Source organism: Hemiscyllium ocellatum, chromosome 12 (genome assembly GCF_020745735.1).
Source record: "Hemiscyllium ocellatum isolate sHemOce1 chromosome 12, sHemOce1.pat.X.cur, whole genome shotgun sequence".
Lineage (NCBI taxonomy): Eukaryota > Metazoa > Chordata > Chondrichthyes > Orectolobiformes > Hemiscylliidae > Hemiscyllium > Hemiscyllium ocellatum.
In genome coordinates this window covers 93,764,587-93,789,691 of record NC_083412.1, presented here as the reverse complement: position 1 = coordinate 93,789,691, position 25,105 = coordinate 93,764,587, and the positions used below count along the sequence as shown (strand labels likewise).

General features: G+C 42.4%; 1 protein-coding gene across 2 annotated transcripts in view; it reads left to right on the top strand.

Moving 5' to 3' along the window:
• usp25 (ubiquitin specific peptidase 25) overlaps nucleotides 1–24,691 on the top strand; it is a 201,810-nt gene extending 177,119 nt beyond the window's left edge. For both annotated transcript variants that reach the window (XM_060833849.1, XM_060833848.1), the window contains 3 exons: nucleotides 8,981–9,104; nucleotides 14,294–14,489; nucleotides 23,835–24,691. In XM_060833849.1, coding sequence (XP_060689832.1) covers nucleotides 8,981–9,104; nucleotides 14,294–14,489; nucleotides 23,835–24,007 — 493 coding nt within the window. In that variant the 3' untranslated portion in view covers nucleotides 24,008–24,691. The remainder of the gene's footprint in view (nucleotides 1–8,980; nucleotides 9,105–14,293; nucleotides 14,490–23,834) is intronic.
• The last annotated feature ends 414 nt before the right edge of the window (nucleotides 24,692–25,105 follow it).

Below are 25,105 nucleotides of genomic sequence, written 5' to 3'. Positions count from 1 at the left end.
TGGGGGTTAGATGTGACCAGGATAGTTTTTTGAAACAGTCCAACTGGGGAAGGGGCCCAAGCAGATGATCAAATTTTTAGAGGGGGACAATTTCGGGACCAAAAATTCCATAATTTTAAGTCACTTATGACTGAGACTAAGAGTAGTCCTTAGGTAAAAGCCCTAAACTGGGGGAAGGCCAGCTACTACAATATTAGGCAGGAGCTGGAGAATTCAGATCGGGGGCAGCTGTTTGAGGGTAAATCTACATCTGGCATGTGGGAATCCTTTAGAGATCAACAGGTTAGAGTTCAGGATCGCCATATTCCTGTGAAAGTGAAAGATAAGGATGGCAAGATTTGGGAATCCTGGATGACAAGAGAAATTAAGAACTCAGTCAAAAGGAAAAAGCTGGCAGAAGTAATTTTCGGAAACTGAGGACAGACAGAGCCCTCGAAGAATACAAAGGTAACAAGATCTCAAACAAGGAATTGGGAGGGCGAAAAGGGGCCATGAAATGTCTTTGGCGAATAGGATTAAGAAAAATCCGAGGCATTTTATACAAATGTAAGGATCAGAAAGATATCGTGGGAAAGGGGAGGTCCACCCAAGGACAAAGAAGGGAAATTATGTGTAGAGCAGGAGAGAATGGGTGAGGTCCTTAACAGATACTTTAACAAGGACTTCAGTAAGGCGTTCGTCAAGGTTCCCCATGGGAGACTGGTTAACAAGGTTAGATCTCATGGAATCTCACCACGAAGAACTGACTCAAAGGTAGATGACAGAGGGTGGCGGTAGAGGGTTGTTTTTCAGACTGGAGGCCTGTGGCCAGTGGTGTGCCACAAGGATCGGTGCTGGGTCCTCTACTTTTCATCATTTATGTAAATGATTTGGATGTGAATATAGGAGGTATAGTTAGTACGTTTGTAGACAACACCAAAATTGTAGGTACAGTGGACAGCGAAGAAGGTTACCTCCGAGTACAACGGGATCTTGATCGGATTGGCCGATGGGCTGAGGAGTGGCAGGTGGAATTTAATTCAGATAAATATGAGCTGTTGCATTTTGGGAAAGCATATCTTAACAAGACGTATACACTTAATGGTAAGGCCCGAGGGAATGTTGCTTAACAAAGAGACCTTAGAGTGCAGGTTCGTAGCTCCTTGAAAGTAGAGTCACAGGTAGATAGGATAGTGAAGAAGGCATTTGGTATGCTTTCCTTTATTGGTCAGAGTATTGAGTATAGGAGTTGGGAGGTCATGTTGCGGCTATGCAGGACCTTGGTTAGATCACTTTTGGAATATTGCATGCAATCCTGGTCTCCTTCCTCTCGGAAGGATATTGTGAAACTTGAAAGGGTTCAGAAAAGATTTACAAGAATATTGCCAAAGTTGGAGGCTTTGAGCTATAGGGAGAGGCTGAATAGGCTGGGGCTGTTTTCCCTGGAGCATCGGATGCTGAGGGGGTGAGAGGTTTATAAAATCATGAGGGGCATGGATAGGATAAATAGACAAGTTCTCTTGCCTGGAGTGGGGGAGTCCAGAGCTAGAGGTTGTAGGTTTAAGGTGAGAGGGGAAAGATTTAAATAGGGACCTAAGGGACAGCCTTTTCATGCAGAGGATGGTGCATGTATGGAATATGCTGCCAGAGACATCTGTATGAGTATATGAATAGAAAGGATTTGAAAGAACATGGGACAGGTGCTAGTTTGGAGGGATATGGGCTGGGTGCTGGCAAGTGAGACTAGATTATGTTGGGATATCTGGTTGGCATGGACCGAAGGGTCTGTTTCCACGCTGTATATCTCTATGAGTCTGTGACTCTATCTGGTTTGTCACCTCTGCTAAAAACACAATCACATTACTGAGACATGATTTCCCATGCACAAAGCCAGGTAGACTATCCCTAATCAGTCCTTGCCTTTCCAAATGTATGTAAATCCTGTCCCTCAGTATTCCCTCCAAAAGCTTACCCACCACAGACATCAGGCTCACTGATCAATAGTTCCCTGGCTTTTCCTTCCCACCTTTCTTAATCAATGATGTTTTATTAGCCACCCTCCAATCCTCTAGCACCTCACCTGTAGCTGTCACTGATAAAATTATCTCAGCAAGGGGACCAGCAATCTCTTCCCTGGCTTCCCACAAAGTTCTAGATATACCTGATCAGGCCCTGGGGATTTATCTGTCTTTATGCATTTTAAGATCTCCAGCATTTCCTCTTCTATAATATGGACACTTTCCTCGACAGCTCTATTTATGTCCCCAAGTTCCCTAGCTTCCATGTCCTTTTCCACAGAAAATACTGACACAAAAGTTTTGTTTAGTATCCCATCTCCTGTGGGTTTTGCACGTAGACAGGTCTTGTTGAGTTTACAGGTCCCCATTCTCTCCCTAGTTACTCTTTTGCCCCTAATGTATTTGTAGAATCTTTTTGGATTTGCCTTAACCCTATTTGCCAAAGTTTGAACAAACTTGGTTTGTTTTCTCTTGAACTTTGAAGGATGAGGGGTGACCTGATAGAAGTTTGCAAAGTCATGAGAGACCTGGATAAAATAGATTGTTGTTGTCTTTTTCCCAGGGTAGAATTGTCAATTATTTGGGGATATAGGTTTAAAGTGAAAGGGGACAAGATTAAAAGAGATTTGTGAGGCAGTTGGTAAGTACCTGGAATGCACTGCCAGACGATGTGGTGGAGGTGGCTGTAATGCAAGGTTTAGCATGTATATGAATAGGAAAAGAATAGAGGCATATTGACCATGTAGTTGCAAAAGGTTTTTAGTTTAGAAAAGCATCATGTGTCAGTGCACTCCTGGTGGGCCGAAGGGCCTGTTCCCGTTCTTACTTTATTCTTACCTCTGAGTCACAAGTGTGCAAGTCCCACATCAGCACCTGTGCAAAAAATCTGCACTGCTACCCCAGTATGGTGCTGAGGGTGAGTCATACATGCTGTCGTTTGAGGGAGACAATACCCCATCGCTTGGATATGGGTAAAAAAAAATCCCCTGACACAATTTTGAAGAGCAGATGTCATCCCCAGAGTCCTGGCACTATTTATCCCTCAACTGATACCTTGCGAAAACAGATTAACCAGGTCAGTATCCCATTGCTGCCTGTGGGATTTGTTATGTACAAATTGGCAGTTGCATTTCCTCCATTACAAGATGATGTTAGTGAAAAACGCCACATAAATGAACATCTTACCTGGCCCAAGGGTGGCTGAAATAGAAACAATTCCACATGTCTGTTTCCAAAAATGTCCTTCACCGCAACCCCACTGCATCTGCTTTTATAATTTGGCACAAACTCATTTGTGTACTTATTTCAAGGTCAGTGGAATATGGTGTTTTTTTTCATTGAGTTATGGACATTGTCAATGAAACCAATTTCTGTAGTCCATTCCTAGATGTCCTTCTGAAGGATTTTTTTCGAGACAGCTTTTCACAAGATATTCTAAACCTGAATGTTACCTCGTTTTCACTTTCATGGTGTGTGACTTCAACTTGTGACTAAAGATTCCCAGATTCCAGTTAACTTAAAGTCATAACTAGATGCACATTCGCTCCCAGTGGATCCAATTCATGTTGACTAATCCATTGGTATTCACACTCCAGTATTTTGTTTCCCTCTTCAACTCCATCTCCCTTTTCCCCCTTCCCTGTCTACTATTCATTTCCTTATGCATTAACCTTAAAAAATCCAGCATTTAGATTAGAGCAACCAGTTCCATCCCGATTCCTGGTACCTGAGCATGACTTACTGTACGATGGGACTTGAAGCCAGTCTTCTGACACCCAAAATGAGAGAGTGGTGCCTAGTGTGCCACACAGAGGCTGGACTGACACTCCAGCTACATGGAAGGAAAACTGCATTGTCAAAATGATACCATGCAGGTGTTGTGTTAAACCGAGGTCACACCTGGACTCTCAGGTGGACTGTTTTAAAAAGGATAATTGGAGATATCATCATCAAACATTACCACATTGTTTTTTGTGAAACTGATTGCACACAAATTCTGAAAATCTGACCATGTTATTGTGACCAAGATGTGAGAGTTGCACCATTTTCTATAGTCTCGATCGTCCATGGGTAACAACATTAATTAGTCAATTGTATGCATTCTGTATATTAGATTTAGAATAAAGAGATCAGTCAACCAGTTTCTATAGTAACCACAAATTTGTTGATCTTTTTAATAAAATGAAACTTGTTCTACAATAACGCAGAATATGTTAATATGCAAATAGAAATTTTGCCCCTCAAAATAGTTCACACACACATACCAGGTAAAGTAAAAAAAAACAAATTCTTCTCTGCAATGATTCATTATGAGAGAAAAAGCAGTTCTGGCCAGTAATGGTTAGTTCTTGACAGAAGATGAGGAATATTCAGATGGCATTCTGGCACACATTGGTCACTATTTACAGCAGTTCTGTCTGGAATCTTGACAGATACAACTTGCTCAGGAATCAGTATCAAGAAGTTTCATCATCACCCTTCAAGAGGACAGTCAAGTTTCATGTGAAGTTCACAAAAAGGGTGCTTGAGAAACAGGAGAGAGCAGCTGAATTGCCTCTGTTTCAGCACACCTCCCGAACTGAAAACCAGAACAAACACCAAATGCCTGACAAACACTGTTCAAGCAAAACAGCCAGTCCAGGAATAGGAAGTGAGAAATTCCTGATGAAGGACTTGTGCCCAAAATGCCGATTCTTCTGCTCCTCAAAAACAGCCAGTCCATCAATTAGCTGAAACCATTCCAAAAAATGCCTAGTTCACAAAAGTTTTAAAGTGACTCTTCACTGATCTTCTTAGAAGAAAACACGCCAGGTATCTCCTGAGGACTTGAAATGTATTATAGTTTTCCACCACAATCCTTCCTAACTGTAGTTCTCAAAAAACATGAAACATGAAGCTATCTTAACAGTATATACTTGAGTGTTGCTGAATTGTCTGTAAAGTGCTTTTGGGAAGTACTGAGGGATTAGTCAGGACACTGCAGAGGGGTAGGAACCTAAGCTAACCTTTCTCTCTGACCTCTTTCATGTTCTCTCGATGTAGGTCTCTCTTGCATAGAACATAGGAAAGTACAGCACAGAACAGGCCTTTTGGCCCACGATGTTGTGCTGAGCATTAATCCGAATGTAAAATAAAATATCTTAACCTTCGCACCCCTCAATTCACTGCTATCCATGTACATGTCCAGCAGTCACATAAATGTCCCTAATCACTCTGCTTCCACCACCACCACCGCCGGCAATGCATTCCATGCATTAAATGGGATGCATTATAGGGGTTATAAATGCATCCCATCCCCTTTAACTGGCTCCGGTGCTGTGCTGACATCTGATTCTAGTGTGCATTAAACTGGATGTTTCAGGTCTATCTTGAGATTACTTGGCAATTAGGAGAAAACGAGGACTGCAGATGCTAGAGAATCAGACCTTAAGAAAATGTTGCTGGAAAAGCGCAGCAGGTCAGGCAGCATCAAAGGAACAGGAGAATCGACGTTTCGGGCATAAGCCCTTCTTCAGGAATTATTCCTGAAGAAGGGCTTATGCCCGAAACGTCGTTTCTCCTGTTCCTTTGATGCTGCCTGACCTGCTGCGCTTTTCCAGCAACACTTTTTTTAAGTTACTTGGCAATGCTTCTTATTCCTGTCCTCTAAGAAGCAATTTAAATAAGTGGGTGAGTGGCCAAATTAATCTGGCTAGCAACCAGCTAGAGCATTATAAAGTCCTGCTTTTCATCTGTCGGTGATCTTTTTTGCACTCTCAGCAGTCAAATTTAATTTGCCCCCAGTGATTAGTCTGAAGCAGGACTTTTCTGAGTGTGTACGTGTGCGTGTTTGTGCACCGGTCTGTGTTGTGCCTTGTTGTGTTTTTAGCTGAAGCGCTGAGGGTCCAAATGTGTTAGTGTGACCACCAAAGATCACACTTGGGGAAGGAATTTCGACTTCTCGCTTCCCTGGCTGTGGTCCCGCAGTTGCAGTTCCGAGAAGAGTCCCAGATTGTTCCAACAGCTGCCGAACACGGTGAATGACTAACCGGGGCCACACAAAACGCCCAAGAACAGGCACTTCAAATGTCTGCACGGTCACCTTCCCCCAAGAGCTTGGATTGAAATCAGACATGGGACGGTGGGGAGGGGGGGGAATAGACCTGTTTACAGTGTTTGGTTGTTTGGGATGACAGCGAGGGGAGACGCGATCAGCGGCAAAGCCTTCTCATTATATTGCTGAAGGTATTTTTGTGATGCCTGCACTTTTGAAATGGTTTCAAAGAAGCATTCTAGATTGCATCTTTGACACTGTTCCCAGAAACAGCCCTGTGTGTTCACAGCTGTCAAGTTAGTCCACCAAGATTTTTCTTAGATGATGACTTGGCCCATTTAAAAGAAGAAAGAATCCCTTGTTCAGTTTTCCCTTCCCTTTGCTCTCAGTGCACTGAATTCTTGTCAGTTGCAGTTCCATCGGCTTTGGAATCTTGTCCGAATGCCCCATTAATCAGCTGTGAGTGGTGACAGTCTGTTTGACTTTGGGAAGGAGGAGGAGGCCTGATGTGTTTCAGTGGTGGGGATTGGTGTAGCAGACAGGGCCAATGCAGGAGGAAGAGCTCGAGGTTTTGCCTTCCCCAATCTTGCCCTCTTCCCCAGTACCATGGCATTGGAGACACAGCATCCCTAACACTTCTAGGGGAATGTAATCGAATTCTCTTGGTAAAGCTGGTCAGAACTGTGGTTAGATCGCATTCCGAGTACTGTGAGCAGTTCTGGTCTCCATATTAAAGGGTATAGATGTCTGAGAGAGGGCACAAGTGAACTTAACAGGACTAAGTGGGCACAAGTATTTGGAGAAGCAGAATGGATTGAATATCTTCAACATATGAAGTGAACAGACACTTCTAAGAAGGAAATTTTTAAAATAAATATATGAAACTCAAAAGGGACAGGAGGACTTTATTTAAAAATTCATTCATGGGATATGGGTGTCACTGGCTGGACCAACATTTGATACAGGTATCAACATTCTTTCATATTGAAAGTATTGTGTTCCTTTCTTCTTAAGTCAAAAATGAATGACCATATACTTCCCAACATTGAAATCCATATGCCCCAGTTTTACCCATAATATTTCTTTGTAATGTTAACCTTCCATTCCAAGACAAAGCAGCCAGCTTAATTGGCACTAAATCCAAAAGATCCATTCCCTCCACCACCAACACTCAGTAGCTATCTACAAAATGCGCTGCAGAAATTCACCAAAGTTCCTCAGACAGCACCTTCCAAACCCACAAACAGATTCATGGGAACACCACCCTCTCCCTGCAAGTTCCCCTTCAAGCCACTCACCATCCTGACTTAGAAATACATCACTATCGCTGGATCAAAATCCTGGAATTCCCTCCCTAAGGGCATTATTGGTCAACCCATAGCAGGTGGGCTGCAGTGGTTCAGGAAGGCAGCTCTCCACCACCTTCTTAAGGGCTACTAGGGACGGGCATTAAATGCTGGCCAATCCAGCGATACCCACATTCCACAAATGAACAAATAAAAGAAAATACAATGCCACTAAATCAAGCTTCAGCGGTACAGCAGTATATGGGCATTCTATCTGATTTCCTAAGTTTGCTACTGTATAATGAATAGTTAAGGCCCAATATCCCTACCCTCAGTCTCCTGTCACCCAACTAATTTCTATGCACGCCATGAGCTTCAACTTTATCTAACAGTCTCTTATGATCAAATGCCTTCTGAAATTCAATATAAACATTTCCGTAGGCATGTCCCTGACCACTGCTTCAGTTACCATTTATAAACAGTCAAGTTTGTCAAATTGGCTGCCTCTGATCATCTGGAAAATTTCAAGATTTCAATCACTGTATCCTCATGAAACACTGGTGATTTCCTGAGAATTTCAATTAGTCTAACTGGTCTATAAAACTTTGTTTTCTGTCCCTTAATTTTCTTAAACAACAGTGTCTTAGTGGTTAGCAGCGCTGCCTCACAGCACCAGGGACCCAGGTTCAATTCCACCATTCACCATCCTGCCCTGTCTGCCTGGATTTCCTCCATCTCCTCTGATATCTTCCCAAAATCCAAAGATGTGCAAGTCAGGCCTTGCTAAATTTCCCATAGTGACCAAGGATGTGTAGGTTAGGTGGATTGGCCACACTAAATTGCCCATAGTGACCAGGGATGTGTAGGTTAGATGGATTGGCCATGCTAAATTGCCCATAGTGACCAGGGATGTGTAGGTTAGGTGGATTGGCCATGCTAAATTTCCCATAGTGACCAAGGATGTGTAGGTTAGGTGGATTGGTCACGCTAAATTGTCCATAGTGTCCATTGATGTGTAGGTTAGGTGGATTAGCCATTGGAAATGTGGGGTTAAGGGAGGCCGATTTGGGCGTGATGCTGTTTGGAGGATTGTTGCGGACTTGATGGACTGAAAGATCTGCTTCCACGCTATAAGGATTCTATGACATACATGAATTTCCAGTTAAAAGAAACGATTCCTGAATTGAACACACTTTGGGAAATTATAGTTAGGAATTTGTGACTTTCTCACTACAGATAAGTCCAGCTGTACACGTTTAACTCTTTTGCGCAGTTATCTTGTTCATGACTGTTGCTTTGCTGTTTTTAATTTTAATTCTCTGTTCTGAGGATGTCTAACATGTCTCTGCCACCCCAGTCCTTTAACCACCTTATAAATCATTCATCCCTGATTTACAAGTGCAATTGCAGAGCAAACTTGTTGCCCCCGAGAAAGTTGTGTCGCCATCTTGAACTGCAGTAGTCCGCTTGCTTTAGATACACCACAATACTGTCAGGGAAGAATTCCAGGAATTAGATTGTGTGACAATGAAGGAACTTGCCAGTCTACGAACACTAGTGTGCTGTTCACAGATGATGTTCCAATGCCCGTTGTTCTTGTGCATGGTTCAGACTGCAGCATGTGTGTTACCTGATGTGCTGAAGAGCCTGTGGGTCTTTTTCAGTTACAATGAAGCCTTGATGTACCTTATCCATGCTTACCAATATAACAAAGAGCTGCTGTCCAAAGGGATTTACAGAGGGCACGATGAAGAGTTAATGTCACACTACAGGCGCGAGTGTTTACTGGTAAGTACAGTTCAAAAAGAGCAATGCATAATTAAAGAATTCTGACAGTTAGCCTCCAGACAATGAGACACGAGTCAAAATGTAATGTTGCTGTTTTATTAATACACCATGTAACTTAGGGAAACTTGGTGTCTGCTGTAAAATCTGAGAATAAGCAGCATGCTCCATGGTTCACTGTCTTTCATTCAATGGGCAGACAAAAACAAATCTGACAAGTGTGGCTTACCCATTTATATTTTTTTCAAAACATATGCCAGTGTCGTTACTGCAGTCTACAGAATTAGCCTAGGCATTGCTCTGTCAGTACTTGAACAATGTGACTCACGGGACAGATGTACCTTTTTGTTGGCTGAAATGGTTCTGCACGTGTTGAGTTTGAGAGATCTTAATCCAGTTTTTACTGAGGGGACAAACGCCATGACGCTCCTTTTGATTGGTATTAAGTTAGCATTCCATGAGTCAAAAAACAGAAAAGAAAAAGAGAATATGAGGAGTTTCAATATATAACAAATATTTTAAGAAGTTACATGTCATTACACATTTTAAAATATAGATCTGCTACATGGAATTCACAACGTCGAATTTGCAACACAGAAACAGCCAAGTCAACTGGTCTCTGGTATTTATATTTCATGCAAACTTTCTCCCACAATTTTCAATTTAATCCTGCTCCCCTTTCCCTCAAATACTTCTCAAGCTTTTTTTTATGTAACATAGAACAGTACAGCACAGAACAGGCCCTTCAGCCCACGATGTTGTGCCGACCACTGATCCTCATGTATGCACCCTCAAATTTCTGTGACCATATGCATGTCCAGTAGTCTCTTAAAAATCCCCAATGACCTTGCTTCCATAACTGCTGCTGGCAACGCATTCCATGCTGTCACAACTCTCTTTGTAAAGGACCCACCTCTGACATCCCCTCTATACTTTCCTCCAACCAGCTTAAAACTATGACCTATCGTGTTAGCCATTTCTGCCCTGGGAAATAGTCTCTGGCTATCGACTCTATCTATGCCTCTCATTACCTTGTATACCTCAATTAGGTCCCCTCTCCGCCTCCTTTTCTCCAATGAAAAAAGTCCCGAGCTCAGTCAACCTCTCTTCATAAAGTAAGCCCTCCAGTCCAGGCAGCATCCTGGTAAACCTCCTCTGAACCCTCTCCAAAGCATCCACATCTTTCCTATAATAGGGCAACCAGAACTGGACGCAGTATTCCAAGTGCAGTCTAACCAAAGTTTTATAGAGCTGCAACAAGATCTCATGACTCTTAAACTCAATACCCCTGTTAATGAAAGCCAAAACACCATATGCTTTCTTAACAACCCTGTCCACTTGGGTGGCCATTTTAAGGGATCTATGTACCTGCACACCAAGATCCCTCTGTTCCTCCACACTGTCAAGAATCTTATCCTTTAATCCTGTACTCAGCTTTCAAATTCGACCTTCCAAAATGCATCACCTTGCATTTATCCAGGTTGAACTCCATCTGCCACCTCTCAGTCCATCTCTGCATCCTGTCAATGTCCCGCTGCAGCCTACAACAGCCCTCTATATTGTCAATGACACCTCCAACCTTTGTGTCGTCTGCAAACTTGCTGACCCATCCTTCAATCCCCTCATCCAAATCATTAATAAAAATTACAAACAGTAGAGGCCCAAGGACAGAGCCCTGTGGAACACCACTCACTACTGACTTCCAGGCAGAATATTTTCCTTCTACTACCACTCACTGTCTTCCGTTGGCCAGCCAATTCTGTATCCAGACAGCTAAGTTCCTCTGTATCCCATTTCTCCTGACCTTCTAAATGAGCCTACCATGGGGAACCTTATCAAATGCCTTGCTGAAGTCCATATACACCACATCCACAGCTCCACCCTCATCAACTTTTCTAGTCACATCCTCAAAGAACTCGATAAGGTTGTGAGGCATGACCTGGCCCTCACAAAGCTGTGTTGACTGCATTTAATCAAGCCATGCTCTTCCAGATGGTCTTAAATCCTATCCCTCAGAACCCTTTCTAACACCTTGCAGACGACAGACGTGAGACTTACTGGTCTATAATTGGCGGGGATTTTCCTATTTCCTTTCTTGAAGAGGGGAATTACATTTGCCTCTCTCCAGTCCTCAGGTATGACTCCAGTGGAGAGCGAGGATGCAAAGATCTTCGCAAGCGGCGAAGCAATTGCATTTCTCGTTTCCCAAAGCAGCCGAGGACAAATCTGGTCCGGGCCTGGAGACTTGTCAATCTTAATGTTTGACAAAATTTTCAGCACATCAGCTTCCTCTGTCTCTATCCGTTCCAGCATGCACAACTGCTCTTCAAAGGTTTCATTCATTACAACGTTTGTTTCTTTCGTAAAGACAGAAGCAAAAAAACTCATTTAAGATTTCCCCACCTCCTCAGACTCCACACACAAGTTCCCAATGCTATCCCTGATCGGCCCTACTCTTTCTTTGACCATTCTCTTATTCCTCACATAAGTATAAAATATCTTTGTGTCTCCCTAATCCGTTCTTTTTCGTGCCCCCTCCTGGCTCTCCTCAGACCATTTTTGAGCTCTTTCCTCACCTGCCTGTAATCCTGTAGAGCTGAGCTTGACCCTAGCTTCCTCTACCTTATGTAAGCTGCCTTCTTCCTTTTGACAAGAAGCTCCAGCGCTCTCGTCATCCAAGGTTCCTTTACCTTACCCCTTCTTGCCTGTCTCAGAGAGACGTATTTATTCATCACTCACAACAACTGTTCCTTAAACAGTCTCCTCATGTCTATAGTGCCTTTACCTTAGAACAATTGCTCCCAGTCCATGCTTCCTAACTCATGTCTAATCGCATCATAGTTTCCTCTTCCCCAATGAAATATCCTCCCATTTTGCCTAATCCTCCCCATCTCCATAGCTATGTAGAATGTGAGGCAGTTGTGGTCACTATTATCAAAATGCTCTCCCACCACAAGATCTGATACCTGCCCCGGCTTGTTTCCGAGCACCAAGTCTAGAATGGCCTCTCCCCTCATCGGCCTGTCAATGTACTGAGTTAGGAAACTCTCCTGAACACACCTTACAAAAACAACTCCATTCAAATCTTCTGCTCAAAGGAAGTTCTAATCAATAATGGGAAAGTTAAAGTCACCCATTACAACAACCCTACTACATCCACACTTTTCCAAAATCTGCCGACCTATGCTTTCTTCCATCTCCCTGCTGCTATTGGGGGGCCAATAGTAAACCCCTAACAAGGTGACTGCTCCCTTGCTGTTCCTAATTTCCGCCCATACTGACTCGGTAGGCAGATCTTCCTCGACAATGGAAGCTTCTGTAGCTGTGATACCCTCTCTGATTAGTAGTGCTATGCCCTCCCCCCCCCCCCCGCCCCCCCTCCAATCTTTTTAAATGCTCTAAACCCTGGTACATCCAGCCAACCATTCCTGCCCCTGAGAAACCCATGTCTCTGTTATGGCCACAACATCATAGCACCAGGTACTGATCCATGCCCTAAGTTCATCACTTTTATTCCTGATACTCCTTGCGTTAAAGCAAACACACTTTAACTGATCCCTTGGTTCCTTCCCAGGAAAATCCTTCCCACTAGCTGATCTACCTTTTGTTATTGCCTCATCTGCATCAACTCTCACCTCCGGTATACAGCTCAGGTTCCCACCCACCACCCCCCTCCTCCCCCCGCAATACTCGTTTATACCCTCTCGAACTACTCGAGCAAACCTTCCACCCAGGACATTGGTCCCCTTCCAGTTCAGATGCAACCCGTCCTTCTTGTACAGGTCCCACCTTCTCCAGAAGGCATCCCAATTATCTACATATCTGAAGCATCCCTCCTACACCAGCTACGCCGCCCTCTCATGCTAATCAGAAGCCCATCCCACCTACACTATTCCATGTACGTCCATATGCCTGTCCAATGACAACTTAAATGCACTTGAACTTGGCAAATCTACCACTGTTGCAGGTAAAGCATTCCATACCCTCACTACTCTCTGAATAAAGAACTCAGAGTTCTATATGCCTTAACTACTCATTGCAATAGCAAGTTAAGTATTAAGCAAAAGGCAAAATTTGAATGAATAGAGGGAGCTGAGAACATGTGTGTTAAAATCATTAAAGGGGGAAGGATACATTGAGAACATAGGTGTTACGAGATCCTGGATACTAAAGCAAGGAAGGAATGATGAGCTTTTGCAAAACCTTGGATTTACCTCATCTGGATTATTGTGATCTGTTCTGAGCAGCCTGTTGTGGATTTAGAAACCTGTAATTGAATCTTCTCTTGTCCTTCTCTGGTGTAAGGATAATAACACCAACTTCTCCAGTCTATTTATGTGGACCCTTTATTTTATGGACCCTTCAAATTTTATTATGTTTTATGGTAACATGTAAGACTGGGGATTTGAGAGATATAATGTTCATCCAAAAGGTTTTGAGACTCTGGAATAGAGAGTACTTGAGTGGAAATTTGACAACTTGCTGAGCGCCTCAGAAAACATCTCCGGGACACCCGCACCAAACAACCCCACTGTCCCGTGGCCAAATACTTCAGCTCCCCCTCCCCCTCCCACTCCTCCAATGACATGCAGGTTGTGGGCCTCCTCCATCGCCACACCCCAATTTGAAGCCTGGAGGAAATACGCCTCATCTTTCGCCTTTGGGCCCTCCAACCACACAGCATCAATGTGGATTTCACCAGTTTCCTCATTTACCCCTCCCCCACCTTATTCCAGTTCCAAGCTTCCAAATCAGCACTGCCCCTCATGACCTGTCCTACCTGTCCATTTTCCTTCCCACCTATCCGCTCCACCCTCCTCTCCAACCTATCACAGTTACCCACACCTTCATCTACATATCTCACACTCAACCACCTTACCCCCACCCCTCCTCCCATTTATCTCCCTAGCCCCTTGGCTCACAAACCCCACTCCTGATGAAGGGCTCTTGCCTGAAATGTTGATTCACCTGTTCCTCAGATGCTGCCTGACCTGCTGTGCTTTTCCAGCACCACGCTCTCGAACCTTTAAAACATTATGAGCACTTGAAATGTTATAATATTCAAGGCAATGGGCCTGGTCATGGAAATTAGATTTGTGTAGATAGGTCAGCACAGACTCAATGGGCTAAAGTCCTGCTCTGTATTGTATGACTCTGTCTATTTGACATGTTCCTTTGCCGTGCTGTGGTAGAAATTGAACGAGCATGCTGCGGCTCTGTTTGAGTCTGGAGATGACCAGGACGTAGAGGAAGGACTCACCACCATGAATGAGTTGGTCGTTCCCTGTCTGCCGCTGTTATTGGTGGATGAAATGGAAGAGAAAGACATTGTGGCTGTAGAAGACATGAGGAACCGATGGTGTTCATACTTGGGGCAAGAAATGGAACGTAAGTTTTTCTTCATTCGTACATGGAATACAGGCAGCACTGGCCAGGCCAGCATTTATGGCTCATCTGTAATTACATTGCATTGGATTTGGAATCCCATGTCAGCCAGATCAGGTAAATTAGGCAGATGTCCTTTCTTAAAGGATGTTAAATTGGTCTTCTATGACAATGATTGCCACTAGACTTGTTTGTATTCCAGATTTCTGTTGAATTCAAATTTCACCATCTGCCATGATGGGCTTAGAATGCCTGTCCCCAGAGCATTTGTTTGAGAGTTTGGAATGCTAACCCAGTAGCATTGCCACCATGCCTTCACCTCCACATAGATTGTTGAATGACCATTGAGCTATCTAGATGTGAAGATTGTCACAAAAAGAAATGCAAGAGGTTCAGAAGTAGACTGAAACATATTGAGCTAGATTTTTTAAAAACTTCTTAAATTGAAGCAAGTTATAATCGTTAATTATCATTATAACGAACCCTTTTTTTATGTTTGAACAGGAGTATTTCGATTTATTTTGAAGGGATGGTTATAGATTGACACAGTCTTATTTCTCATGTTGAAAATACCTAGAACAAAGGAGCACAGATGTAAGACCAAATATAGGAGATGTGCAAAAACATCCTTCTTTCAACAGCAGGTTGTGAGGCTATGGAACACAAAAGGACATTTAGCAATGGAAGCAGAGAGCTTGTCAACATGTAAGAAAGGTTGAAGGAAAAAAGGAAACTCAAGAAATAAAGAAACAATGTACCAGAGACGGGGGACCAGGACTACTTTTGCAGAAAGATGAACAGCATTGTAGACTGGTTGGGCTGAACACCCTCACCATTCTTGGCAATAGGTGAAGAATAGTGTGAATAATCAACACAGGAAACCACAGTTGGTTGTCACTTTTATGAATTATTCATAATCTGGAGTCAATGTCAAAGTCTTCAGGTTTACAACAAGCGGAAAGGAAAGCTGGTTTGTACAAATTCAGAGGGCCTTGGGGATGTTGCAAAATAATGTCAAGTTACTTTGGAGACAACAGCGAAGGTAGGTACTCGTTAACTGGAGCAGCAAAGCCTTGTGTGTAGCACATTAAAATAGATGAAAACTTTGGTTTTATACTTCAAAACATAGAATTTAGAAAAATAGGTGTTAGTGTTGGACTCATATTAGGGTCTGCTTAAACTGTGGTTGGGGCATTTTTGCACAGGCTATCGATTAGCTCAGTTGCCTGAATGGCTGATTTGTGATGCAGAGTGATGTCACCAGCACAGGTCCGAATTCTGTATTGGCTGAGGTAGCCATGAAGACCCACCTTCTCAACCTCACACTTTACCTGAGGCATGGTAACTCGCTGGTTAATCTCACTGCCAGTCTTCTCTTTCTAATGAGGGAGCAGTCATATCATCTTCTGAAACTTTGGCTTTCCTTTCTGAGGATGTGAAAATAGTAAAAAAAAAAGACGCAGTCAACATTCAATACACCTGATTTTACTCAAGGCATTACAAATATTTGTGGTTAGCACTGCTGCCTCACAGCACCATGGTCTTGGGTTTGATTCCAGCCTTCACACTGTCGGTGTGGAGTTTCCACATTATCCCCATGTCTGCGTGGGTTTCTTCCAGGTGCTCTGGTTTCCTCCCACCATCCAAAGATGTACAGTTTAGTGGATTGACCATGCTGAATTGCCTGTGGTATCCAGGAATATGCAGGGTAGGTGGATTAGCCATGCAAAATGTGGGGTTATGAGAATAGGGTGGATGAGGGATGGGTGGGATACTCTTTGGAGATTCGGTGCAGATTCAATGGATTGAATAACCTGTATCTGCACTATACGGATTCTATGAACATTTTTCTCCAACTGCTGTCTAAGAGTATTTTCTGGAACATAAATAAATACTTAATTCAACACACAGATCAGAGTGGGATCTGTTATAAACAGTCTGTGGAAGACTCAATAGGAAGAATGAGGGGAGTCACTTATTTATTGGAAGATCTAAGGTAAAGGAATGAAGGGCTTTCAGAGGACAATATATTGGTATGGATCAGACCAAAGTCCCTCAAAATATATTAAGATGATAGCTTAACCTTTTCTTATTTTACAGCTAAATGTAAAGTTCCAGATGTTATTTGACTGGCTAAACTACTCAACATTAAACGCAACATACTTTATTCATGCACTATAACTAAAATACAACAAAAGAAAGAATAAATTGGACTATCTTAAGTCTTGGCAAATTTAATAGAATAATAGATTATTTTACGACTAAACAGGAAGTGTTCCCATATAGTAACATCCCACAAAAACACTCTAGGAAAAAAGCAAGTTAAAAAAAATAGATTACCTCACAGGCAATTTTCCAGTCCAGGAGGAAAGCTATCAAGAAGAATCTGAGAGAGAGTAGCAGGGAGAGATGTACCATAGCTTCCAAACCCACCTTCAACACCCCAACAAGTGAAAATCTAAAAACCAAAAAATCCTGGTTCTGTGAGAGGTTTTAACACACCCATTCAGCCTGCTTCTATTGTTCCAACTTTTTAAAAAAAGCCAAGGCCTGAGAAGCTGTTTACTTTAGTGTGTCTGCATGGACTGCTCAACACCTCTACGTCTCTTCAAAAAAGAGGACAAAATGCACCTCTTAAACCTGTAGTATCATTTCAATATTAATCATTAAAAGTTGCACTACCTGCTAGCAAAGCCTGAAAGTAAGCAAACCAAATACTCGGCTTTATTTCTGGAGGGGTATAACTGTAAAGAAAGGAAGTTGGACCGATTCTGTACTGAACCTTAGTTATACCACTTAGCATACTGCCTATAGTTCTGGTTGCCATATTATGAAAAGAACATAGAAGCACTGAAGAGGGTGCAGAGAAATTTACAAGGATAATGCCAGAATTGCATGGTTATATAAATCAGGAAAGGATTGATAGGGTGGATGGCTCCTCTCTTGGGAAAAAGGCAGCTGAGGGTGGACCTACTAGATTCCTTTAAAATGATGAAGTGTTTAGACAGGGTGGATACAGAGAAAATTCCACTTGTGGGGAAGAGGCCATCAATACAAGATAGTCACCAAATTCAGAAGAAACTTCTTTACTGAGTGTGGTGAGAGTATGGACGTCCCGAAACAGGGAGTAGCTGAAGGAAGCATATAAATGTGTTTCAGTGAAAGCTAAACAAATACGTGGTGGAAGTAGGAATAGAGGATGTTTGTGATAGATTTAAACAAGAAAAAAGCAGAGTATTAACATTAGTATGAACTAGATGGGCCAAGTGGCCTCATTCTGTGCCATATATGCCATGTAATCTGCATCGCCTACATGACCTAATTAGCAAAATACATTACAAATAGTATGTGAATGTCAATTTTGTTTCTATCGATAGTGGTTAGTAAAGTTGCAATATAAGGAAAAGTATATTTTTAATAAGATGATAGTGAAGAGAGGATTGCAGAGGATGAAAAGAAGTTTTTTTTTAAAAAAAAAGGTTGGGGGAGACTCAAATTCAAGTGTTTAAAGCAAAATGGGAATTTGATGAATGAGTAGCCAACTGTTTTCATTAGGAAGTGGGTTAGAAGCCATGGGTCAAAATTTAAACTAATTGTTGAAGGAATTAGAAGGGAAATGAAAATATTTCCCACCCAAAAGGTTGTTAAGATCTGAAAGAATAAAAGAATCAGACTTAGGACTTTCAGAAAAACATTTGGATGTGCATTTTAAGAAATCTAGTTAATAATGACAGAACTACATGAGGGAGTTCCTGCATTGTGACCCATGAAGTGTGAATTTTATAGCTCTTTAAATTTTTGAGTATTCCAATCTAACAACTACCAGCAGCAAAACTATAGCTTAAATGATTTGGGGTGGCATGGTGCCTCAGTCGTTAGCACTGCTGCCTCACAGCGCCAGTGACCTGGGTTCAATTCCAACCCCAAGCGACTGTTCGTGTGGAGTTTGCACATTCTTCCCGTGTCTGTGTGGGTTTCCAGCTGGTGCTCCCGTTTCCAGCCACAGTCCAAAGATGTACAGGTCAGGTAAGTTGGCCACGTCCATAGTATTAGGTGCATTAGTCAGAGGGAAAATGGGTCTGGATGGGTTACTCTTCAGAGGGTCAGTATGGATTTGTGGGGCTGAAGGGTCTGTTTCCACACTGTAGGGAATCTAATCTAATAAAATAAGTCAAAGGTTAATTTATTATACAACTATTTCTGAAAGGTGCTAAGTAAAACAAAATGGAAAACTAGTTGCAGAAATACAGTTTCCAAGATTAAGTTAGATATGGATAAAAGATAAATGCAAAGATGAGGTTAAGACCAGTCTAATACTTTTACTTGTTTGAAGATTTTTCTTTCCAGGGTGAAGGGATTTGAAAACTTGAAATCAGATTCTGTAGCTATAATGGTTTCAGGAATTGAATGTTGGAGGTTGCTTGTACAAGACTTCCTGATGCTCACTGTCATAACAGCATTTGCAGATTGCAGAACTGTAGCTGGTTTCTGAAAGTCCTTTCTCAAACTCTCTTTTACCTAGAGCTCTCACTATGCTATTGTTTGAGTCTTTCTTGATGGTCCAATTAAAATTATGTCTCAGCCTGTTTTGGATGGCTCAAACTTTAAACTGGCAGCTATCCTAAAACTTCTATACTTCCACATTAGGACGTATGTCATACTTCCATAAAAGGAATTTGCCGAGGTAGGAAGAAGCTATCTATACCCTCAGAAGACATTGCAAATGAGATTCCGTTTGGCCTTTGCTGAAATGTGTGTTGAATTACTATGTGCTGTGTCATAGAGGCAAAGAGAAAGATCGATCTTTATAGTTTTACTGTAATGAATCTATTTTCTTCTCTCTGCTCTGCCACAAAAGCTGTTGCCTGAAATACAGCTCCTTTGTGTATTCCCATGTCTAACTGCATTGGTTTTCCCAAACTGGATAATCTGCAGGGAACTTCCATCCCAATCTGTGAAATTTCCAGAAAGGTATAAATCAAACCTTAAATGGCTGGATAATTTAAGTTCACATTTGATGCTATTTAGTGATGGTTTCACAAACTGCTGCAGTTGTAGTCACTCCTTGCTGCAACCATCTTGAATCAATGTTTGCACCTCTTTTAAAAACATTTTACAATCCATGAAAAGCCTCAGGTATGAAAAATCAGATAACAGTTGAAAATTGATAGTCCATTTTTAGCACTATCCTAACAGTGTTTTGAAATAGAAAGCTTTCCTAACCAATTCCTAACGATTAAAATAGTTGAGATTCTCAATGTATTGTAAAGATTCGAGAGCACTTCTCATAAAGGAAGCCATAAAGGCCAACAGCATTATTTTATTTTCTGTTTTTAAAATATTACTAAATTTTTATATATTAAAGCAAATCTTGCCCTTGTCCGCAATTATGGGCAAGTTCATTGCCCAGACATTGTGGTGTTTGTGAGGCATGCTATTTACTGCTGACTGATCTGCTATTTGCAAGTAATCAGAAGTATAAGTCATGGGTAATAAAATCTTCAGTCTGTAGGAAGACAAAGAAGGCAAAATTAATCTCAGTAATCTCAAGGTGCAAAGAATATAGGATTGTTATATGTGTTGCAGAGCAGTGAGTGTAAACTGCACTCAAATGATGATAAATAGCAAAGGATATGGAACTGAAAGAGGGAAGGGGGCCTTCCCTCAAGGGTTTCAAGGATTTAACATAGAAGTGAACAATTATAAATATTACTGAAAGATTCTGACAGCAGGAAGTGGTCTAGACCCACTCATGGGAATCATGATTAGATTAGATTACTTGCAGTGTGGAAACGGGTCCTTCGGCCCAACAAGTCCACACCGACCCTCCGAAGAGCAACCCACGTGGACCCATTCCCCTACATTTACCCCTTCACCTAACACTACAGCAATTTAGCGCAGCCACTTCACCTAACCTGCATATCTTTGGACTGTGGGAGGAAACTGGAGCACCTGGAGGAAACCCACACAGACACTGGGAGAATGTGCAAACTCCACACGGTTGCCTGAGGCAGGAATTGAACCCAGGTCTATGGCGCTGTGAGGCAGCAGTGCTAGCCACTGTGCCACCGTGATCAAATGTAATCAACTGATGAAGTGGTTAGTATGCAGGGGAACCCAAAGTGAGCAGAGGTATTTACACCTCTTGGTTAAAGCCAGACATTCTGACCTTATTTTGAAATAAATACTTTGTTGCTAATGTTTAAGAGAGAGACTTGTATTTCTCTAGTGTCTATCACATATTGAGAAGTCCCAACTTATTTGACGACCAGTAAAGAACTTTTTAAATGTGGTTGGTACAGTAAACACAGAACCTTTTCACAAATGGCTGCATTGCTTCTAGTGATATTAATTGAGATGTAAGATAAGGTTGGTCACTTTTGAGAATCTTCTGATTAGGAAAGGAGTACTTGATTTGGAGAACCTAAAATAAAATGGATTCTTGGGTTCAGATTGCTATCCAATAAGAGTATTTGGGTGGCCTGTTGGCTCATTGATTAGCACTGATGCCTGACAGCACCAGGGGCCTGGGTTCGATTCCACCCTTGGCAACTGTCTTTGTGGAGTTTGTACATTCTCAAAGTGTCTGCGTGGGTTTGTCCCCACAGTCCAGAGATGTACAAGTTAGGTGGATTGGCCATGCTAAATTGCCTGTAGTGTCCAGGGATGTGCAGGCTGGGCAATTTAGCCATGGAAAATATAGAGTTACAGTGATAGGATAGGGTGTGGGTCTGGATAGGATGTTTTTCAGAGCGCAGTGTGGACTCGATGGGCTGAATGGCCAGCTTCCACAATGTAAGGATTCTATGATAAGGAGAACCTGAAAACAATGGGTCTATAACTCTCTGAAGTTTAGAATCATAGGATGTTTTCTGATGGAAACAGCACGTGCCTTTACATGTCAAGATATTTCACAGGAGGATTCTGAAACAATATATGGCTTTGAGCCATATGGAAATAAGGTCAGGTGATGAAAAGTTTAATGAAAGAGGTAAATTTTAATGAGTGTCTCAACTGGTGAGAGCAAGGTGAAATTGTTTAGGGATCGAATTCCAGAGTTTAAGGCCTAGCTAACTGAAGGCACGGCCACTAGGGATGAAATGATTAAATTTGGGCATCTTCAAGAAGCCAGCATCAAATTAGCTCAGCTATCCCTGCGACTTGTGTGACTAGCTAAGATAACAGAGATGTGGAGGGGCAAGGTGGTGGAGGAATTTGAGAATAAGGATGAGAATTGTAAAATTGAGGCCTTGCTCAAACAGGAGCCACTTTTAAGATCAGGTGATGGTTGAATGCGATGTGCTCGTGTGGTCATAGGCAGCAGTGTTTTGGATAAACTAAACTACGCTTTATGGACGGAGGAATAAGGAGACCAGACACAGCAGGGTGTTGGAAGAGATGAGTCCAGAGAGTCTGAAGGCATGAAGGCAAGCAGGTAAACTCAGACATGGACTGTGTCATGGAGGTGGAAATGGGCAGTTTTAGCAACGAAGCAAAAACATGGTCTGATATTTATCTCAGGGTCAAATATCCCATCACGTTTCCAAAGGTCTAGTTTCATCTGAGATGGTGGACGGGGAGAGGAATGGGGTCAGTGGTTTAGGGACCGTGTAAAATTCTCAGTTTGATAGGGTAATAGCTGAGAGGTTGGAGAAACTAGAACTAGAGGGTCATAGAAGTAAGACAAGGTTTCACCATTTAGGACTCAAGTGAGCAGAAATTTCTTCATGTGAAGGACAATAAATCTTGGTAATTCTCTACCCCAGAGAGTTGTGGATGGTCAGTTGTTCAGTTTATTAAAGGTTAATTGATTTTTATGAATCACTGGATATGGCATAGAACTAGAAAGCTTTTGGTCATCTGATTGAATGGCCTACAAGGGTCAAATATTCCAGCCTTGTTCCTGGCTTTTTTTTTTGTTAACATCTTTCTTTGGAATAGACAGAAAATTTAGAGGAAGCCTAGATTTAACAGGTCAGTCAAAACACTGTCTGCCTGGATCCAATACGAAATTGTTACAATGGAACTTAACCACAACTATCTATTTCAGAGACCAGTGGTAATAGTGCTGGCAGTTTAGAAAGCAGGGGTAGAATGGGAGTCTCTCTCCACCTGAAGCAAACATGCTGGGGGTAATATTGAAGTGCCAAATGAACAAAATGCTGGAATCACTCAGCAGATCATGCAGCATCTGTAGAGAGAGTTAGTGATTCAGCTCTGAGGTCTGGTCAGAGCCAGGTTAAGTTGGAAATCCAATAAGTTTTTTGTATTCAGTCATTCATGTCAAGTGTGTTGGCTGGGCCAGCATTTACTGCCCCTCCCAAGTTGCCCTTGAGAAGGTGGTGGTGAGCTGCCTTCTTAAACCGCTGCAGTCCACCTGCTGTGGGTTGACCCACAATGCCATTAGGGAGGGAATTCCAGGATTTTGACCCAGTGACACTGAAGGAACAGCGATATGTTTCCAAGTCAGGATGATGAGTGTCTGGGAGGGGAACTTGCAGACCATGGTGTTCCCATGTATCTGCTGCCCTTGTCCTTCTAGATGGAAGTGGTCTTGAGTTTGGAAGGTGCTGTATAAGGATCTTCGGTGAATTTCTGCAGTGCCTCTTATAGCATGCCCTGCTGCTACTGAATATTGGGCGTGAAGGGAGTGGAAATTATGGATGTAGTACCTTCAAGCGGGCTGCTTTGTCCTGGATGGTGGCAAGTTTCTTGGAGCTTCATGCAACCCAAAAGTGAGGAGTGTTCCATCATGCTATCTGACTTGGTAGACAGATTTTGGCAAATGAGGAGGTGAGTTACTCACTGCAAGATTGTTAGTCTCTGACCTGCTCTCATAACCAATATATCTATGTGGTTAGTCCATTTGATTCTCTGGTCAGTGGTAACCCCTAGGATGTTGACAGTAGTAGATTTGATGATGGCAATGCCATTGTGAATGTTAAGGGACAATGGTTAGAATCTCTCGTTGGTCATAGTCTGGCATTTGTGAAGCACAAATATTACTTGTCACTTGTCAATAAAGCCTGGACTTTATTGCATTTGTCTGTGTACTGCTTCTGTATCTGAAGAGTTGCGAATGGTGCTGAACATTGTGCACATGTAGGCGAAGCAACTTGGAACGTCTGACCATGTTATATATGCTCAATCAGTGCACAATGTTGTTATTGAAAAGTGCACAATCATCAGATTTGGGTTTTAGGATTGGTATTGAGCAGACCTGCAGTGGTGCTGCTCACCTGAGTCCTTAGGGGGAGCCTCTTGATGGGGAGCAAACTGAATGGGAAGCCGTGTCATATTTTGTCGAAAAATGAATAACCTTTTCCCTTTCTCATTTTCCTTTCACAGCCAACCTGCAAGAGAAGCTGACCGACTTCCTGCCAAAGCTGCTGGACTGCTCGACTGAGATCAAAGCTTTCCGTGAACCACCGAAGCTCCCTTCCTTCTCCACGCACGAACTTTGTGAGCGCTTTGCTCGTGTGATGGCGTCTCTCAGTCGAACCCCCGCAGACGGCAGATGAAAAGAAACACAGAGTATCTTTTTTCTTCTCTCTTTTTCGGGGAGCACGTTACAACCAACAAGGACTTCTTTCATTTAAGTCTTTTTTGTTCTTTCCGTTCTGAGATATAACCCTCGCCTTCCCGTCACAGAGTTTGCTTGCTGCTGCTGCTATAGATTTTACCCATTTTTAAAAAAATAAAATAAAAAATTAACTTAACCGCAACCAAGGCGTCTATTACCATGAATGAAATTTTAAACGGCAAGACTGACAGTGGACACAGCTCAGTGTGCATGATGCTTTGGACCTGGTCGGAGGAAATGGTGACGTTGGAGGAGCGAGAGAGGAAAGAAAAGAGACTGATGTTTAAATTAAGAATTGGGACGTTTTGAGGCAAGAGATACCCCTCTTTATCTTTTGCATCCCTGCTCCTGCCACCAGGTTTCTGTAAGTCTGTTAACTCGCCACGCTATCAACTTTTTTTTAGAAAAAAGAACCTCAGTTCCAGCTGATGAATTTTATTCTTTCCCCATTACTCTTAATGACAGCCAATAATATTTGGAGGTGTGGGTGCCGACTTTCCCAGCATTCCCTCTACCCCCCCCAAACCCCTCTGTTCCCCCCAGAAAATGACGTCATGAGGCTTGTTAAGGAACTGAAAGAATAAAGTTTTATTTATGGCTATTTTTTGATGTAATGACAAAACTTCTGATGTTCTGTGTGTGTTTTTTTATAAAAACATCTCTGTTGCTTTGATAGTCAAGTGTGAGAAGCAAGTGTTGTCAACCCTTTCAGAATGGCCCTTCCATCTGGGGGATTGAAGGTTAATTTCCAGAATACTTCTCCAAGGAAGAAAAGTCAAGGGAAACGTCTGTTAAATTAAATTCTGCTTCTTGTTTTTCCTCTGCTTTCCATGAGCACTTTTTTGATTAAGCTGGAGAGGGAATGCTATCACCCCCTCCTGTAGAAAAAGGCCAAGGTGATCAGATGAAAGTCTTCAAGGTTAAGAAAGTCAATATAATACACATAGAGAAGTGCAGGAGGCCAGAATAACAGACCATCAATAAAGTACAGTCACTACCAAGTCCATAAAGCGACTAAGGAGAAGCTTCTTTTCCC